Source organism: Rhinolophus hipposideros (genome assembly GCF_964194185.1).
Source record: "Rhinolophus hipposideros genome assembly, chromosome: 16".
Taxonomy (NCBI): domain Eukaryota; kingdom Metazoa; phylum Chordata; class Mammalia; order Chiroptera; family Rhinolophidae; genus Rhinolophus; species Rhinolophus hipposideros.
Window position 1 is genome coordinate 33125241 of NC_138062.1, and position 14634 is coordinate 33139874.

At 50.6% G+C, this 14634-nt stretch overlaps 1 protein-coding gene across 1 annotated transcript; it reads left to right on the forward strand.

Moving 5' to 3' along the window:
* The first annotated feature begins 10627 nt into the window (after positions 1-10627).
* On the forward strand, positions 10628-13833 carry HAND2 (heart and neural crest derivatives expressed 2). Its single transcript, XM_081077013.1, has 2 exons — positions 10628-11257; positions 12612-13833. The coding sequence occupies exons 1-2, from the start codon at positions 10703-10705 to the stop codon at positions 12708-12710; spliced, it is 654 nt and encodes a 217-aa protein (XP_080933139.1). The 5' UTR covers positions 10628-10702; the 3' UTR covers positions 12711-13833.
* Positions 13834-14634: the final 801 nt, after the last annotated feature.

Genomic DNA, 14634 nt, shown 5'->3' on the forward strand with positions numbered 1-14634 from the left:
GCTCTGATTTTAAAAGAAATGAATGTGGCCATATCCTTATAGGATGTCAGATAAAAAGTAATCATGTTCCCTCTATAATTGTGTTTGTTGGCATTTATGTAAGAATTATAATGCTTTAAGGTTATTTTCAGAGTTGTTCACTTAATGTGGGATTACCATCAAAATCTTCGTAATTATCTGAGATCACCCATTTGAAAGCGGTGTAGTAAAATATGTTAGTGGTTAAGACACTCTAGCAGTTTTAATACTAAACAGATTAACGCACATGAAACTAATATTATAATTTGTGCATTGAATAATATGCCAGACCAATTTTTTTTTTTTTGTTAAGAGAGACTTTTTATGAAATGGTACCCTTTCCAGCTACTGCTTCCTATTTCTTGAAATACTAAAGCAATCAGCTGGAAAACTCCATGGGAGATATACATGGGTATGCATGACTTATTGACTTGAAATACTATTCTGTGGATTTGTCATTGCCCAAATTTCGGAAATCATCATTTCTGAGGTTTTATAAATAAACTTTAAATGAACTTGAGAACCAAAATATGGCAATAGGAAGGTGACCGGGAAAAAGGAAGATACAGTCCACGTGGGATTAGGAACAACAACAACAAAAATTGAAGCATAAAAGAGATTGCTAATTGACAAGAACAACTATAAATTTATCACCACCAGCAAACAATTGTGGGTCCATTTTTAAATAATAAAAAATATTTTTTAATATGTACCCCAGAGTCTTATAAAACTATTTCTCCACCTCAACTTCCCTCCTGTTTCAACAGTCGATATGAGGAAGATGGGTAGTCATTCAGAAAGGAATATGAAATTATAAATTAATTACTTGAGTCATGCTCATCTTTCTTGAATTCACGTGAAAACAGACTTCATATCCCAGACCTAATTATTTCATACTCCTTGTTACATTCGGCTCTTTGGGTCAGGGTGGGGTGTGAAATCTTGGAAACTAAGTTGAATGTCACAAACGTGGGTGCCTCCCCCCCCAGACACGGAGAATGGGTGTTAAAAGACAGTATCTGTATGACTTCAGCTGTGCCTGAAAGGAGGGTGGGGGTGTTGAGGATTTAAATCATGTTGTTTCCACTTACGCAGAGAGAATCCATAAAAAGAGATTTATTATCATATTTTCTTTTCTGAAATGTACTATTTGTTTTTGACTTTAAAAGTGCTCCTCCGTATAGAGCAGAGTAAATATCACATTTTTTGTTAAACAGCCGCCAAGATTTAATTGTCTGTGAAATGTAAGGCTTAGGACCTGATTTAAGTTAACTACTGTTCTGCTGAAACAAACTCGCCTGGCCTGCGTGGGGACCGAACGCACCCACGCCGCTGATTAATTCACACCGAAAAGAATCAGAGGGCTGGGGGCAGCCACACGCCCACCGGAGCCCGTCCAACGGGCGTGGAGCTGCGTTCTTCCTGCCGCAGATTGAACGTGACGTTGTCCAAAAAGTCAAACAAGAATAAGCAGCTATGAAAACTACAACACGTCATGCTAGCAGCTTAACAGCGAGAGAAGGTGAAATCCAGGCACCGCTACCAAATACTGTCTTGGGGATGGAAGCGACGCGAGAGGGAAGAGGGGAGAGTGGAAGCAGGACACAGCAGGCTTGCCACACGCGTATTGCTCCTTTTATTGTCGTCGTACAGACACCTCGGTGGCTCGGTCGGGAACCTGAAGAGTCCGCCTCTCGGGACAGCGTTCCGCGCGCGCCCCGTGCACGCGGGTGGGGCGAGGTTCAGCCGCCCGCGCCCCCTCGCGTCCCCCCACCCTCGCGCCCACCCCTGCGGCCGGCAGTGGCCCAGGGGGCCGTGGCCGAGGAGAAAGCGGGAGGCTGCACCTTTGCCCCGGTGGCACCGCAGCCACAAGCCAACCCGTAATTGCAAAGCAAACAAGGCTGAAATATTGGGATTGGTCTCAGTCGTGACAAGATCTACGCTTTTGCCGCCCATTTGTTTGTGCAGCTCTATTTAAAGGCACTTGATTGAGGAAATGTGGAAAATAGCGGTGAGGGTTTCCCTAATGAGACCTCGGGAGGGAAGCGGCGGCGGGCGCGAGGCGCACCGGCCCGGGCGGGGGGAGGGGCGCTGTTAACCCCTTCGTGCCCGCGTCCAGCGAACAGTCCGAGGAGACGAGAAGAGAGGTGTCCCTCCCGCCTTGGCGCGGTCCCCGCCTGGGGCCGGAGCGGCGGAGAGCCCGCCTCGCTGCTTCGATTCTCAAAACGAGAATTCAGCCGGGAGGGAGAGGGAGACCCACGCAGTGGCTGGAGGGCCCGCGGCCTAAATCCCGGGCGGCGGCGCTGGCCGCGCCCCGTGGGCCCCACGGTGCCCAGGCTGGGGCCGCAGCGCCGCGTCGCGTTCTCCTGCACAGGCCTGCGAGGACTGCGGCCTTGCGATTCCCGCGGGCATGCGACGGGTGGGGGGCCGAGCGCTGTCGGGCAGCGTCTTCAGGCGGCTGGAAGGCAGAGCAAGAAACCCAAGAGGCAGGAGAGAAACATAAATACATATTTATTGAGGGCAGCTTGATTTCATTTAATCTGCCCTAAACACCCTGGAGGTCGGGGTCATTACCCCATCGTTCAGATGGGGAGACTTAGGCTTAGAGAGACCGAGGAGCTTGTCCGAGGGGAGCCAAGAGTCCGCCCTGCCCGGCTCTGACTCCGAAGCTCAGGATGTCTTAGGGAGCACCCAGCGAGGCCGGGCAGGGTTTCCCACTGTCGGATCCAACACGGGCTGACGCAGACCCAATGCCAGCGTAACTGATGGGAGGATGTCTTCCTTGGTTCTCCCATGGTCTTGAGGCAGGAGAAAAAAGGGAAGCAATACCTGGAAAGGCTTTCTGGGGGAGGTGGCATTTCAGCTGGGCCTAGAAGAAAAACAGAAGTATGGATTTTTTTAACATGGGAGAAAAATGGGTTGTTTGTCAGCTATGCTGGCAAGTCAAGGGATGCCAGGCCAATAGTTGGGGGCAATGTGGGGGTCACACTTTCACCACCTGCTGCCACCTTCTGCCTGCCCCTCCTACTTAAAGAACTTTGAGTGGCTCAAGCCCTGAGCCAAAGTTCCAGTCTCTCTTAAGACAGAAAACCTAGGGCTTTCGGACAATATCAGTGGCTAGACTTGGACCCTTATGAAGCCCTGGACCTGGGTAAAGGGACCATCAAGGGCAGAGACAGGAAAATGGCACTGAGGGCGCTTTCACCAGAACTCCTATTAGAGCCACACATTCCAGCACCTTCCCAGACAGATCTGGTCAGAGATGTACCTTGGCCAATCTGAAGTTTGTCTTTTTGGAGTCAAAGGCAGTTGTAGACTGGAAGAAGGAAGACCCCTGTGGAGGGTGGGGGGAGAGGCAAGGGAGGCCTGGTTTTGGTTGTACTTTCCCCAAGAATGATCTGTGCTTTCTGTCAGCAAAACAAAAAAGCGTCAGTCACACCAATTTAGTGAAGCCTCCAAATGTGTTCTGAATGAAATTCTGCTTTTCTTGTATGCAACCAATTCCTCCATTTGAAGTTGGATGCCGTGCAAACAGAATGCAATTCCATTTTTTGTTCCTCGAGGTTTTGGCCTGTGTTAACTGAAGTGGGCACTCACACAAGTATTAAAAAGAAAACCGTTCTCTTCTGGAAAATGGAACAAAGTTGCACCTCTCCAATCATGGGGCAGATATATAATCTGTAACAACAAATTAGCTTCCCAGTGCTGCGCATTTCCAGCAAGCATCCTGACTTCTCTGTTTATATTATAACTTTTCTGCCTGCAATTATTTTTATTTTAATTTTCTGTCACTTTAACAGAAACCAGAGCCTTTTCTTTTCATGTTTTGTACACAACATGTTCATTTTGATAAGATGTTCTTTCCTATCCTCTTTTAGCTTGCCTTTCCTTGTTTAGAGTTCTGTATCAGGAGTTTCTAATATGTCCCCCTCTCTCTCTCTCTCTCTTTTTTTAAGAACTTGTCCCTGTCTTGCTTTATTTGTTTGTGTGAAATTTAGTTTGAAAGGAGATCAGAGAGAGCAGGAGGGGTTTGTAATAAGAGAATGACCGAATGACCCAAAGGCTGATTATCTATCATTAACTGGAGACTCGGTGTACCCAAATTACCAGGGAGACCTCAGTCTGCCGGATCCTTACCCGGCCAGAAAGGCAAGTGTGGAATGCACACACTGAATCAGGCTTGTGACATTGCAAATGAAGACACTCTGCTCACACATTTTCTTAAGGAGGTCTCCTTCAAAACTCAACTCGGGTTCAGTGGGCAAATTTATCAGATTCTGACACATTGTATACAGGTAAAAATCTCTGCTGAAAGACTAACTTTCACATTTCTGTGACCAACTTTTTTGTGTTGTTTCGTTAGAAGTAAAATTGCAGTTAATTGTCTAAGCTCCAGAGAATATTGAGAAATCAAGCCAAGCTGCTTTTGATCTGCTCACGCTGCTAAACCCAAGCCTTGTAAAAATCGAGGTTTGCCATTAATATTGACAATAAAAGTGTTTCTTTTTGTTAACCTGAAACCTAACCATCCTGGCTCAAGTCCCTTGTCTAGAAGCAAAGGCCCTGGGAGAAAGTAGAAAAGGTTTGGAAGAAACTGCCAGGGCTAAAGCAATCCATCTATGCGAATTTGCAAAGGAGGCTTCAGAACAGGACTTCCAGGATTGTGAGCAGCACTGCAGTTGGAACAGGCAATGGCCGGGGCCTCAAGTCACAAACAAACCCTCCGTCACATAGTGGTTTGTCCAAAGCCCCACATTTTAAGTTGTCATTTGCTTTCACATTTTATTCTGAACCCCAGACTGTACTGCAGACTCGTTGAAGTCTAACATAGCATGTATGCAAAATTACAATCACGTCCTCATCTGAATGTTGACTGATTCCCCCCAAACTTGGAAGAAAATATTGCTAGTGTTTATGTAATTTGCTGAAAACAGAAATGTGGATGAGTAGTTAGCATAAATCTTGTGGGGTGTGAATTCTTATGCCACGTTTGCTCTAAACTCTGTATTTTACTACAAGGTAGCAAAGATCAGATTTACTGTACCTCTTAGGACCCATATAATAACATTAAGAACACCTCCCATGTATACCTCTTGCTGTCTCTTGTGATGCTTTTTCACCTGCAGTATCTTTTGCTCCCTTTAGTCTGAATAATGTTATATGTCAATTATATCTCAATTTTAAAAAACGTAATTTTTCTTAAAGAAGTTCAGCTGAATCAGTATCTTCACCAGTTTCAGGTTCAGTGACATCAAAAACCTTGTAAACCCAAAGATTGCTGGAGAGCAAATTAGAAGACAGGGGAGGAGAGGAGGGAGTGAGGGGAAGAGAAGGGGAGAGAGAAAAGTAAAATGGGTAGGGGTAGGTTACAGGCACCAAGACAGTCCCAATTTTCTCCACTGACTTAAAAGTGTCCTAATCATAACTGGACTGAGGAGGTCATAAGCGATAAGCCTTTCCATAGTCATCTTTGCAGCTGAGTCAGCCCCTCCCTCGCCCCCCCCTCCACAGATCTGCTCTGGATGGGGAAGAGGAAGGAAGAGACCTCACTCACAAAACACCCTGCTTCATCCCAAAATCCAGAAAAGAAAATGCTGAAAAGAAATAGAGCCTCATAAGAGCTAAGGGCAGCTTTTCTAACCTTTTCTTTTGAAAGAACATAAAAGTCCAATCGAACTTCATTGTGCTTTGTAGATGTAAACTGTGAGCAACAACTCATTTCTGGAGCCACTGTCACTTGCCATAGTTAACAACTATTTCCCAAAAGGAAAACAAGAAAGTGAGGGACTACAAAACCCCAGTTAGAGAGACCCTTGCCGCTACTCAGGCAACATACCTTGTTCTAGATGTCTTAACAGTTCTGGAATTAAGTGGTTAGCGTGTAAAATGACTCAATTCCACCCTAGTACAGACAGGAATGCAAAGCCATCCAGGTGTCACAGGAAGCACTGTCCTTGGAGTAGGTGGGGCTGGAGTTACATCTTCAAGAACACATTGCTTTTTGTGCCACCTTCTGGGTTTAATGTTATTCCTGGGGTTCTTAACACATCTGGGGTTCACTTTATATGAGTATCACAGATATTTAAGTGAAAACTCCGTCACTTCTACTGTGTTTGTTGGGAAAATAAGGTAAAACGAGATTTGAAAAATGATGAAGGGAATTGAACCATAATTCCATAAATATAAAATGTGTACTTATGGCCCTTTGGCTTGGTTCATTTCAGGTCCAGTTTACTTTGAATTCTCATGAGCAAAATACAAGATACAAACTTCCCTGCCATATATATATATATATATATACAGTTCAAACCAGATTGATTTGAAAAATAGTATCTCACAAGACCAAAAATGTTTGCAAGGGAGTGCTCAGCCTCTCCCATGCTCTTTGAATCTTTTCCAGGGGAAGGGAGTGAAGGGAAAGAGACAGAGACATGGGCACAAGATAAATGTTTCAACTCGGTTCTGTCTGTGTAGCTGGAGGCAGACGTAATGTGCAGCAAGGGGGTGCTCCATCAGCTACAACGAAGACCGTGGGCACGGAATCACAACCATTCCCCCCAACCGGAGCTTCCCCACAGTGAAGCGGTCTCCCGACTGACCGCGGTAAGTAACACCAGTTGCAGCCTCTAGACCCTGAAAAGGAGAGGCCGGAAGTAGGCCCTGCCCAGGATCCCTCCTGTGGGCAGCCACCCCAGGGCTGCCCCCAGCCAGCGTCATCTCAGCTGCTGGGTCCCTCAGTGCACTCGCAATATGTGCTCTTTGGGGAGCAGAGGCCACACTAGTACAGCCCTGGGGTGGGGTCCCTGGGCTGACATCTAAGCCTGGAACTCCACCCTACTTCCTTTTATCCCTTCCCCCTTCTTTTCCCCTCTAACACCGCCATCTCATCATTCCCATCACTATGCCCTCCGAAGAAGGCACAGGCTACCTAAATTGGGGGCAAACCTGAGATGGCATCTTTGCCTCACAGCTCTCCAAAGCAACCGGCTAACTCAGCATCCCACTAGACTTGAAGCAAGATCTGCCAAAGAGAACACTAGGGATATTTGGTTGAGAATTTAGAGTGGAACTCAGCCAGTCGGGTCTCTGAGTCAATAACTACAATTAAAGACACTAGAGTTCACCACCCATTTGTCCCCTACCTCCAAGCGGCCTTTCTAAGACTATAGCCTCTGGGTTTGGCTTTCCGAGATAAATGAAGCCCTAGACCCTTGGACAACATTAATTAACTGATAATGACATTGTTCGTGAGGACTGATGCTCAGATTGGCATCTTTTACGATTTTTTTTCTGTCCCATGTTGTCCATCTCTTTTATCACTTGTCATGCTATCTGGGACCATGAAAGGACTCGCTCATTTTTTTGTTTGTTTCAATTAAAAGAGCATGAGAAAAGCTGAAAGTGGCAAATTCTGAAGCCTCACCACGGAAGCCACTTGCCTCTAATGGACACAGCGTCCTGATTCCCAACCCGGCCCTCTGCCTGACCTCTTCTTCCTTTCAATTTCCAAAACTTCCTCTGGGTCTGAAAACAGCCTACCAACCACTCTCCCTGAATTTTAATCTGTTCCCAGCCGGGGTACAACCATCTTACTTTTGTCTACCTGCTCCCAAGGCCGAGATGTGTTTTTATAAACAGATTCTTTTTTTAATGTATGAAATGTCAGAGGATTGAACTACCAGTATTTACACATTCAGGGTTGGCCTCCCCGAGAAAATGTAAACAGAACCCTGACCACACTACCTATATTCTTTCTCAGAAGAACAAGGTCTTTAAAAAGACTCTCCTTGTGTTCAAAACTGCAGACCCCCCAAGTCAGAGGTTCCGCGCTCCAGGTCTCTATTTTGTTCGGAGCCCAGAGGTAAGCCCCTGGCACTTATCACTGGATCTGGTTTCAGCTATTCCTCACCCCCTGTTCTTTGCCTGGAGACATTCTGCTAGGGGCGTCCAGGGAAATTGACTTCTTGCGGAGGGGATGGAATGGGCCCTGCATGGACTCCCAGCCTGCCTTTCTACTCCCTTTCTGAGTTCCTTTCCCTCTCCTACTGCCTAGCAGTGCAAAGCTAAAAAAATATTTCTCAGCGCTGTTGCCCCGGGGGTTGTGGCTGGCCGGAGTGGCCTGGAATCCCTTGCAGCACCTGAGTTGGGCGCCGCCAACCCTGCCCCCCATGTGCCCTGACCTTGCCTTCCACCCTCGGGCTACTATGTACCCCAAGGAAAGCGCCCAGCGGGCCAGAAGAGGACTGACTGGGGGCTCCCTTTGTGGCCTGGGGCCAGACTCTGCCTGCCTCCAAACGACGATGCCCAAGGTGGAGTGATTGGTCTCCACTGGGCGACCCTGGCCAGGCCTAGCAGGAGTCCCATCCGCCCCGGCCCGCACTGGCTTCTGCACACTCTGCCCTGGGGTCCCTCTAATTTATGGCCCTCAGGCTCCTGTTGACACCGTTTTCCACAGCGAAGTCATTCGGGTGAAAGCCCCATCTACCACCTTCATCTACACATCAGCTTCCCCTCCCCGCTCCGGGCCAAGCCCAGGAGGATAATTTCAGCTCTTGCCACTATCTATTTCCACCTCCCCCCACCCCACCACAACAAGGCTCTTGGATCCTTCTCAAGCCGCTCACGCCACGCGGGCGCCGCGGCCCGGGTGCCCTGCGGCCGGGTGACTTACAAGTGGAGATCCATTTTCCGTTATAATGCGTTCAAGATCACCAAGGCCAGCAGTCTAAACATCCACGAGCCGTCCTCCTGGCCTGCCTCTTAAACTGGTGTTTAATGGTTCCCCTCCGATAACTAAACCTGCTTTCCACAGATGCCCGCTTTTATGGGAGAGGCAGGAATGCAGAGATATATTTATATGTTTGTTCATAAAAACTGGAAAATAAGCTCTGAACACGCTGTAAAAAATATTCAGTTACTTACCAAACAGGCTAGTTAAACCAGGGGAACACCGATACCGGCCACACCACAAATTCGAGGAATCGAGGTGCCTGCGCTTTGAAATCGCCCAAGGTCTTCGTTGGACTTGGTGTCCCTTGAAGAGTATGGAAATAGGAGGATTTACAATCGGCCTGACCATTCCTCTGGGGGTCTCAACAGTGATCTCCAAAGGCAACCACCATGACATGAGCCACCCCAAACGGCCTGGGCCGGGATAACGTGGTGGGTAAGTGAAGGCATCCCGAGCCGGGCATTTCCAGCCTGTGCCTCGGGCCAAGCAACAGCCTTCCCCGCCGCGCCCCGCGCCCCGCGCCCGCCTGGGCCCAGCCGCCCCTTTGTGGGGCCCTGGCCGCCCACCTCATCTGCTCTCGGCCCCGCACAAAACTGCACCCGGCCGCCTGCTGATTTTCTTGCCTGGGTTACATACCAAACACTGCGAAAAACAGTATCTGCGTTCCTTTTATTTTTTTAACCAGAAAAGAAAGCGGAGTGATACTGTACCTGGTTTGAGATTCTTCAATATTTGAGACTTGGGGGGAAATATTTTAATAATGAAGCATCTGTTAAACACTTGCATTAACCTCTGGCTGATAAAAACGTTTTTTTAACCCTGCCCCCCCTCGTTTTAATTATCTTATGGTTATGAAGGGGCAGCCAATCCTGGAAGAGGACCTCAGCAATTAGCAACAAGAACATCAAAAAGTTTTATTGCGGAGAGTGCGAGGCGCCGCCCCCGCCGCCCCGGGATTGGCGTGAGGAGCCTCTGACGACATATATTAACCCGAGCGGCCCTAAAGATGTAGCTGTACATGGAGATCTTGCTGGGAAAATCCGCTTGTTCCCCTCACGGCGTCCAGCCCAGGAGATCTGCCGCCGCCACCACCCGGGAGCTCCCTCGGCCACTGCGCAGACCCTTCCGAGAGCCTGAGCCGCCGCCTTCGCGCTCCAAGTCGACCGCAGGGCCCCAGATCCTTACCCGGAAAGAAGGAGAGGATCTGAGAAAATGGATGCACTGAAACCTCTCTGAAAACCCTCCGAGGGAGCCCGAGAGGAGCGAGGACACGTTACTCGCAGCTAAAATCACATTCAAGGACCAAAACAACCACCACCAAAATTTTCATTAAAACAATAAGCGCCCAAGAACCCAGATCGGGCTGGTGGGGGGAGGGGGAGGGGCGGGAAGGGGAGGGTCGCACGGAGGTAGCTCCACAGTGAGCAGTGGACCCCGCCGCTTCCCTGCAGAGCCGGGCCGGCTCCTCCAACTGTGGCTCGGACTCGTCCCGGGACTCCAAGTTAGCTTCCGCGCAAGGAGCGCGGCCGGGACGTGGAGCCCGGCGACTCCGCGAAGCAGCCTCGCGGGAGCCCGGGCACTTTTGCATGAGCACCAGAGGATTTGGCCTCCCCGCAGCAGCCCGGGAAGCAGGAGCCGGCGCGCGGGCCGTGGAGCAAGAAAGGAGCCAGCGGCGGCGGCGGCGGCCAAGGGCGCACGGTGCCGGGACCAGCTCGCCGAGCCCCATGGGGAGCCGGCGGCCGCAGCGCTCCTGAGGCAGGCCCGGCGGGCCAGGCGGGGGGCCGGGGCCCGGGCTGCAGCAGCCCCCTCTGCGGCTGCCGGGCGGGCCCGGGCGCCCGGGGGTTGGGGGGTGGGGGGTGGGGGAGGCCTCCGAGCGCGGAAGCAGGAGCCCGAGCGGAGGGCGCAGCGGGGCTGCGCGCACGCTGGGGCGCGTGGAGGGGCGCGGAGGGCGAGATGAGTCTGGTGGGGGGTTTCCCCCACCACCCGGTGGTGCACCATGAGGGCTATCCGTTTGCCGCCGCCGCCGCCGCCGCCGCCGCCGCCGCCGCCAGCCGCTGCAGCCACGAGGAGAACCCCTATTTCCATGGCTGGCTCATCGGCCACCCCGAGATGTCGCCCCCCGACTACAGCATGGCCCTGTCCTACAGCCCCGAGTACGCCAGCGGTGCCGCCGGCCTGGACCACTCCCATTACGGGGGGGTGCCGACGGGCGCCGGGCCCCCGGGCTTGGGGGGGCCGCGCCCGGTGAAGCGCCGGGGCACCGCCAACCGCAAAGAGCGGCGCAGGACTCAGAGCATCAACAGCGCCTTCGCCGAACTGCGCGAGTGCATCCCCAACGTGCCCGCTGACACCAAGCTCTCCAAGATCAAGACGCTGCGCCTGGCCACCAGCTACATCGCCTACCTCATGGACCTGCTGGCCAAGGACGACCAGAACGGCGAGGCGGAGGCCTTCAAGGCTGAGATCAAGAAGACAGATGTGAAAGAAGAGAAGAGGAAGAAGGAGCTGGTTAGTAGCGGGGTGCAGCGGGCAGTGGGGGTGCGGAGTTCGGGGGACCGGTGCTCCCGGTCTCCAACTGGGGGGAGCAGTGGTAACCCGCGTTCTTCGGCTGTGTCCTGAGCCTAGTTTACACCAGGTTGTGGGAGGGATGGTTTACCGAAGAGGCACGGGAAAGGGGGGGAGGGTGTCAGCAGGAGGAGGAGGTTAAGAAGGAAGCCTCGCGCTGGTGATCTTACCTCTGGGTTATCGCTGCTCCCCCAGGCACTTGGGGCGGGCCTCGCGGACTCAGGGTCGCGATTGAGCTTCCTTTTGCACTGGCCCGCACCCCTCCGCCCGTGTCCTTTAGAGCCTTCATTTGGCCTCCAATCCGATCTTGCTTTCAAATGTTTTTAAAATAAGTCGCCCCAAAACGCACAATTCCGGTTATTTCGGTATTGATGCCATTTCCACCTCCTGAGAAGAGGTTGCCACTGATTCTAAGAAAGTGTTCTGATTGTTCTCACTGTGCCCGGAAGATGTAAAGGTAAACATAAAATAAGCACTTTCCACTTCAAAATGCAGCTCCAGTTTCTCTTTGGCGGTGAGGTTAAAATGTAATTTAGCAGACGAGTGTATTTCGTGGGTATTTCTTGTTTTATTTGCAGTGACCTGCACATTTTAAGATAAATGGTAACTATTACTATGATAATTGTTATTGTTAACAGGAACACGGAATTATAACTGAAAATTAGTTTTCTCAAGTTCCTACCAAGTGCCCTTAGGGTGGTAGTGTTCAGAGCTGGGCTGTTGCCAAGAAGGGCCTGGAAAATAATGCCATTTGTAGAATTTTTCTTCTTTGGAGCTTGTGGCTACATAATCGAGTGACCTCCAGAATAACTAGGGATTTCAGAGGGGCCTTAGAAGAGAGGCACTGCTGAGCCTGGCGAGAACCGCAGGCCACCAGGCCCAAGCCAGGAAGGAGGGAACTTCTCCACGTCTTCCCAACCGCGTGAATCTGAGATTGCGATTGAAAACAGGGAAACCAGATTTAGCGCCAACCCCCGCTCGCGTCCCTACATCTGGAGTCAGAGAAAGGGCCCCCAGCTCCTCCATAAACGACTTGAAAACGGGTGGTTGTTTATAAACTTGCGGATCCCGGTAGTTGAGCGTTGCAGGCGCGCGGAGACCTGGGAGGTAGCTAGGGAAGCTCCAACCTTCGTAGCTTTTCTTCAGCGTCTAGGACTTGAAACCATCACGCCTCTCATCCCTTGGTCGAGGTCCCACTGTCTCCTTCGGCCCCGGGAGCGCGGGAGTGGCGTGGAACCAGGTCTCCTCTCTGAATTTCTCTTTTCACTTTTCTCCCCCTCGCTTTCCCTTTGCTCAGAACGAAATCTTGAAAAGCACAGTGAGCAGCAACGACAAGAAAACCAAAGGCCGGACGGGCTGGCCGCAGCACGTCTGGGCCCTGGAGCTCAAGCAGTGAGGAGGAGGAGGAGGAGGAGAGTGCGAGGAGCTGGGGCCCAGGAGCCGAATGCAGACCCAGGACTCCGGGCAAGCCCTCCGCGCTCCGCTCCAAGGACTACTTGCATTTGGAATCATTCGGTTTATTTATGTGCAATTTGCCTCCCCTCTCTTTGCCCCCCTTTGAGGCATCCGCTCCCCACTTCCCCTTCCAAAAAAAGTGGATATTTGAAGAAAAGCATTCCATATTTTAATATGAAGAGGACACTCCCACGTGGTAAGGGATCCCGTCGTCTTGTAGATTCTCTGTGTGTGAATGTTCCCTCCTGGCTGTGTAGACACCAGCGTGGCCCCCTCCCCACCTACCCAACCCCTTCCAGATAAAGACAGCGGACATTAGTGTGTATGTGAAGTGTATCTTTAATCCTTGGCCTTTGGATATAAATATTCCTGGGGATTATAAAGTTTTATTTCAAAGCAGAAAACGGGGCCGCTAACATTTCCGTTAGGGTCAGTATCTAGTGCTGTCGTTTCATCTGTGGTTGTTCCCTATTCGAAGATGTTTCCAACAGCTACTTGTTTTGTGCACTTCCATCCTCTAAAACTAAGTGGAATTTAATTAATATTGAAGGTGTAAACGTTGTAAGTATTCAATAAACCACTGTGTGTTTTTTTACAAAAACCCTAATCTTTTAATAGTTGATACCTCAAGAGAGTTTTGAAAACAAAGCTGTTATATTTGTTTTCATAATATTTAAAATATTCAGAAGTAAACTAAATTATCATGATTGCCTGTAACTTTATTTGAAAGAGTCGGTGCTTCCGACCAATCATCAACGTGAGCTCTGATCCTTGCAGGGTGAGGAGGTCCTTTAAAGAGAAGGGTCCTTGGTGAAAATCCTGCCAAAGAGCTTGGGCTCTGGCCCCCACCCCCAGCTCCCAAGAGAAGGCTGAGTGGTCTGTAGAAGGAGGGTCTGAATCGGAGAAAGGCCTGGTGCTTTCCTCAGAAGGTGAAAAGTGTCCTTGTTTTTATGAAAACAACCAGATACCATTCGGTGGGGGCTTTGGTTACAGAGCGTGTTTTGGTGGAGGATGTTTGAGGAGGATCCCAGGCGTTCGTCTTTAATTCAAAATATAGAGCTTTCATCTAGAAAAGAAAAAAGGGAAAGAGGAAAAGAGGAAGTTTTTGCTTGTAGTCTCCATGGGGGAGGGAGGATTCTCATCCGAGCAGGCCGGGGGAGAGGGAGAGCCTTTGAAAAAAGTCCTTCATTAGGTAATAGGGAACTTAGGTAACGTCAAGTAAGAAATCTCGAACACGACCAAGGATTTAAAGAGGTTGGGGGGGTTAGATTTACAAGGAGTTACAGGGAACTCAATATTAACTGTGCGGTGTCTGAAGTCTTCCCGGCCGCAAGCCAGCCGAGCAAGCGGCTTCCTCCCCCGGCTACCAGCCGCCTGGGACTTCACCCCGTCGGAGGTTTGGTCTCGCTGAGTCCCAGCACATCCCGGAAGGAAGTCCCTGAGGCCTCCTTAGCCCTGGGGCTTGGCTAGAGCCCGAAAATCTCTGCTCTAGGAACCAGAGAGACTGAAGCGCCAGAAAGGACGAGGCCAGGGAGGGGGGAGAAGAGGGGAGGGATTCAGGAGTGAGGAGGAGAGAGGGAAGAAAGGTGAAACGTATTAAAAAGCGGTTTGTTTCATGAAACGCCATGTATATAAATCTGGTGTTAGGGAGGCTTGCCAGAGGGTTTCCATCTTGGAACCCATCCTCGGGGTGATGTTCGCACCTCGGCTTCGGTCACAGACCCTCCCCCGATATCCCAGCGGTTCCCACGCCTGGCGGATGCCCACTCTGAGCTCTGCCGCCTGCAGCCTGCTAATTCTCAAGTGCCGGGGGAGACACAGCGAGTGGCTCTGCAGGTCTCTTCTGCGGGCAGCTGACAACGGGA

What these genes read in the sequence shown, in the direction of transcription:
- HAND2 (XM_081077013.1), top strand. Translation starts at nt 10,703, where the DNA reads ATGAGTCTGGTGGGGGGTTTCCCCCACCACCCGGTGGTGCACCATGAG. An exon ending in AGAAGAGGAAGAAGGAGCTG is followed by an intron (nt 11,258 to 12,611) that starts GTTAGTAGCGGG and finishes CCCTTTGCTCAG; the next exon opens with AACGAAATCTTGAAAAGCAC.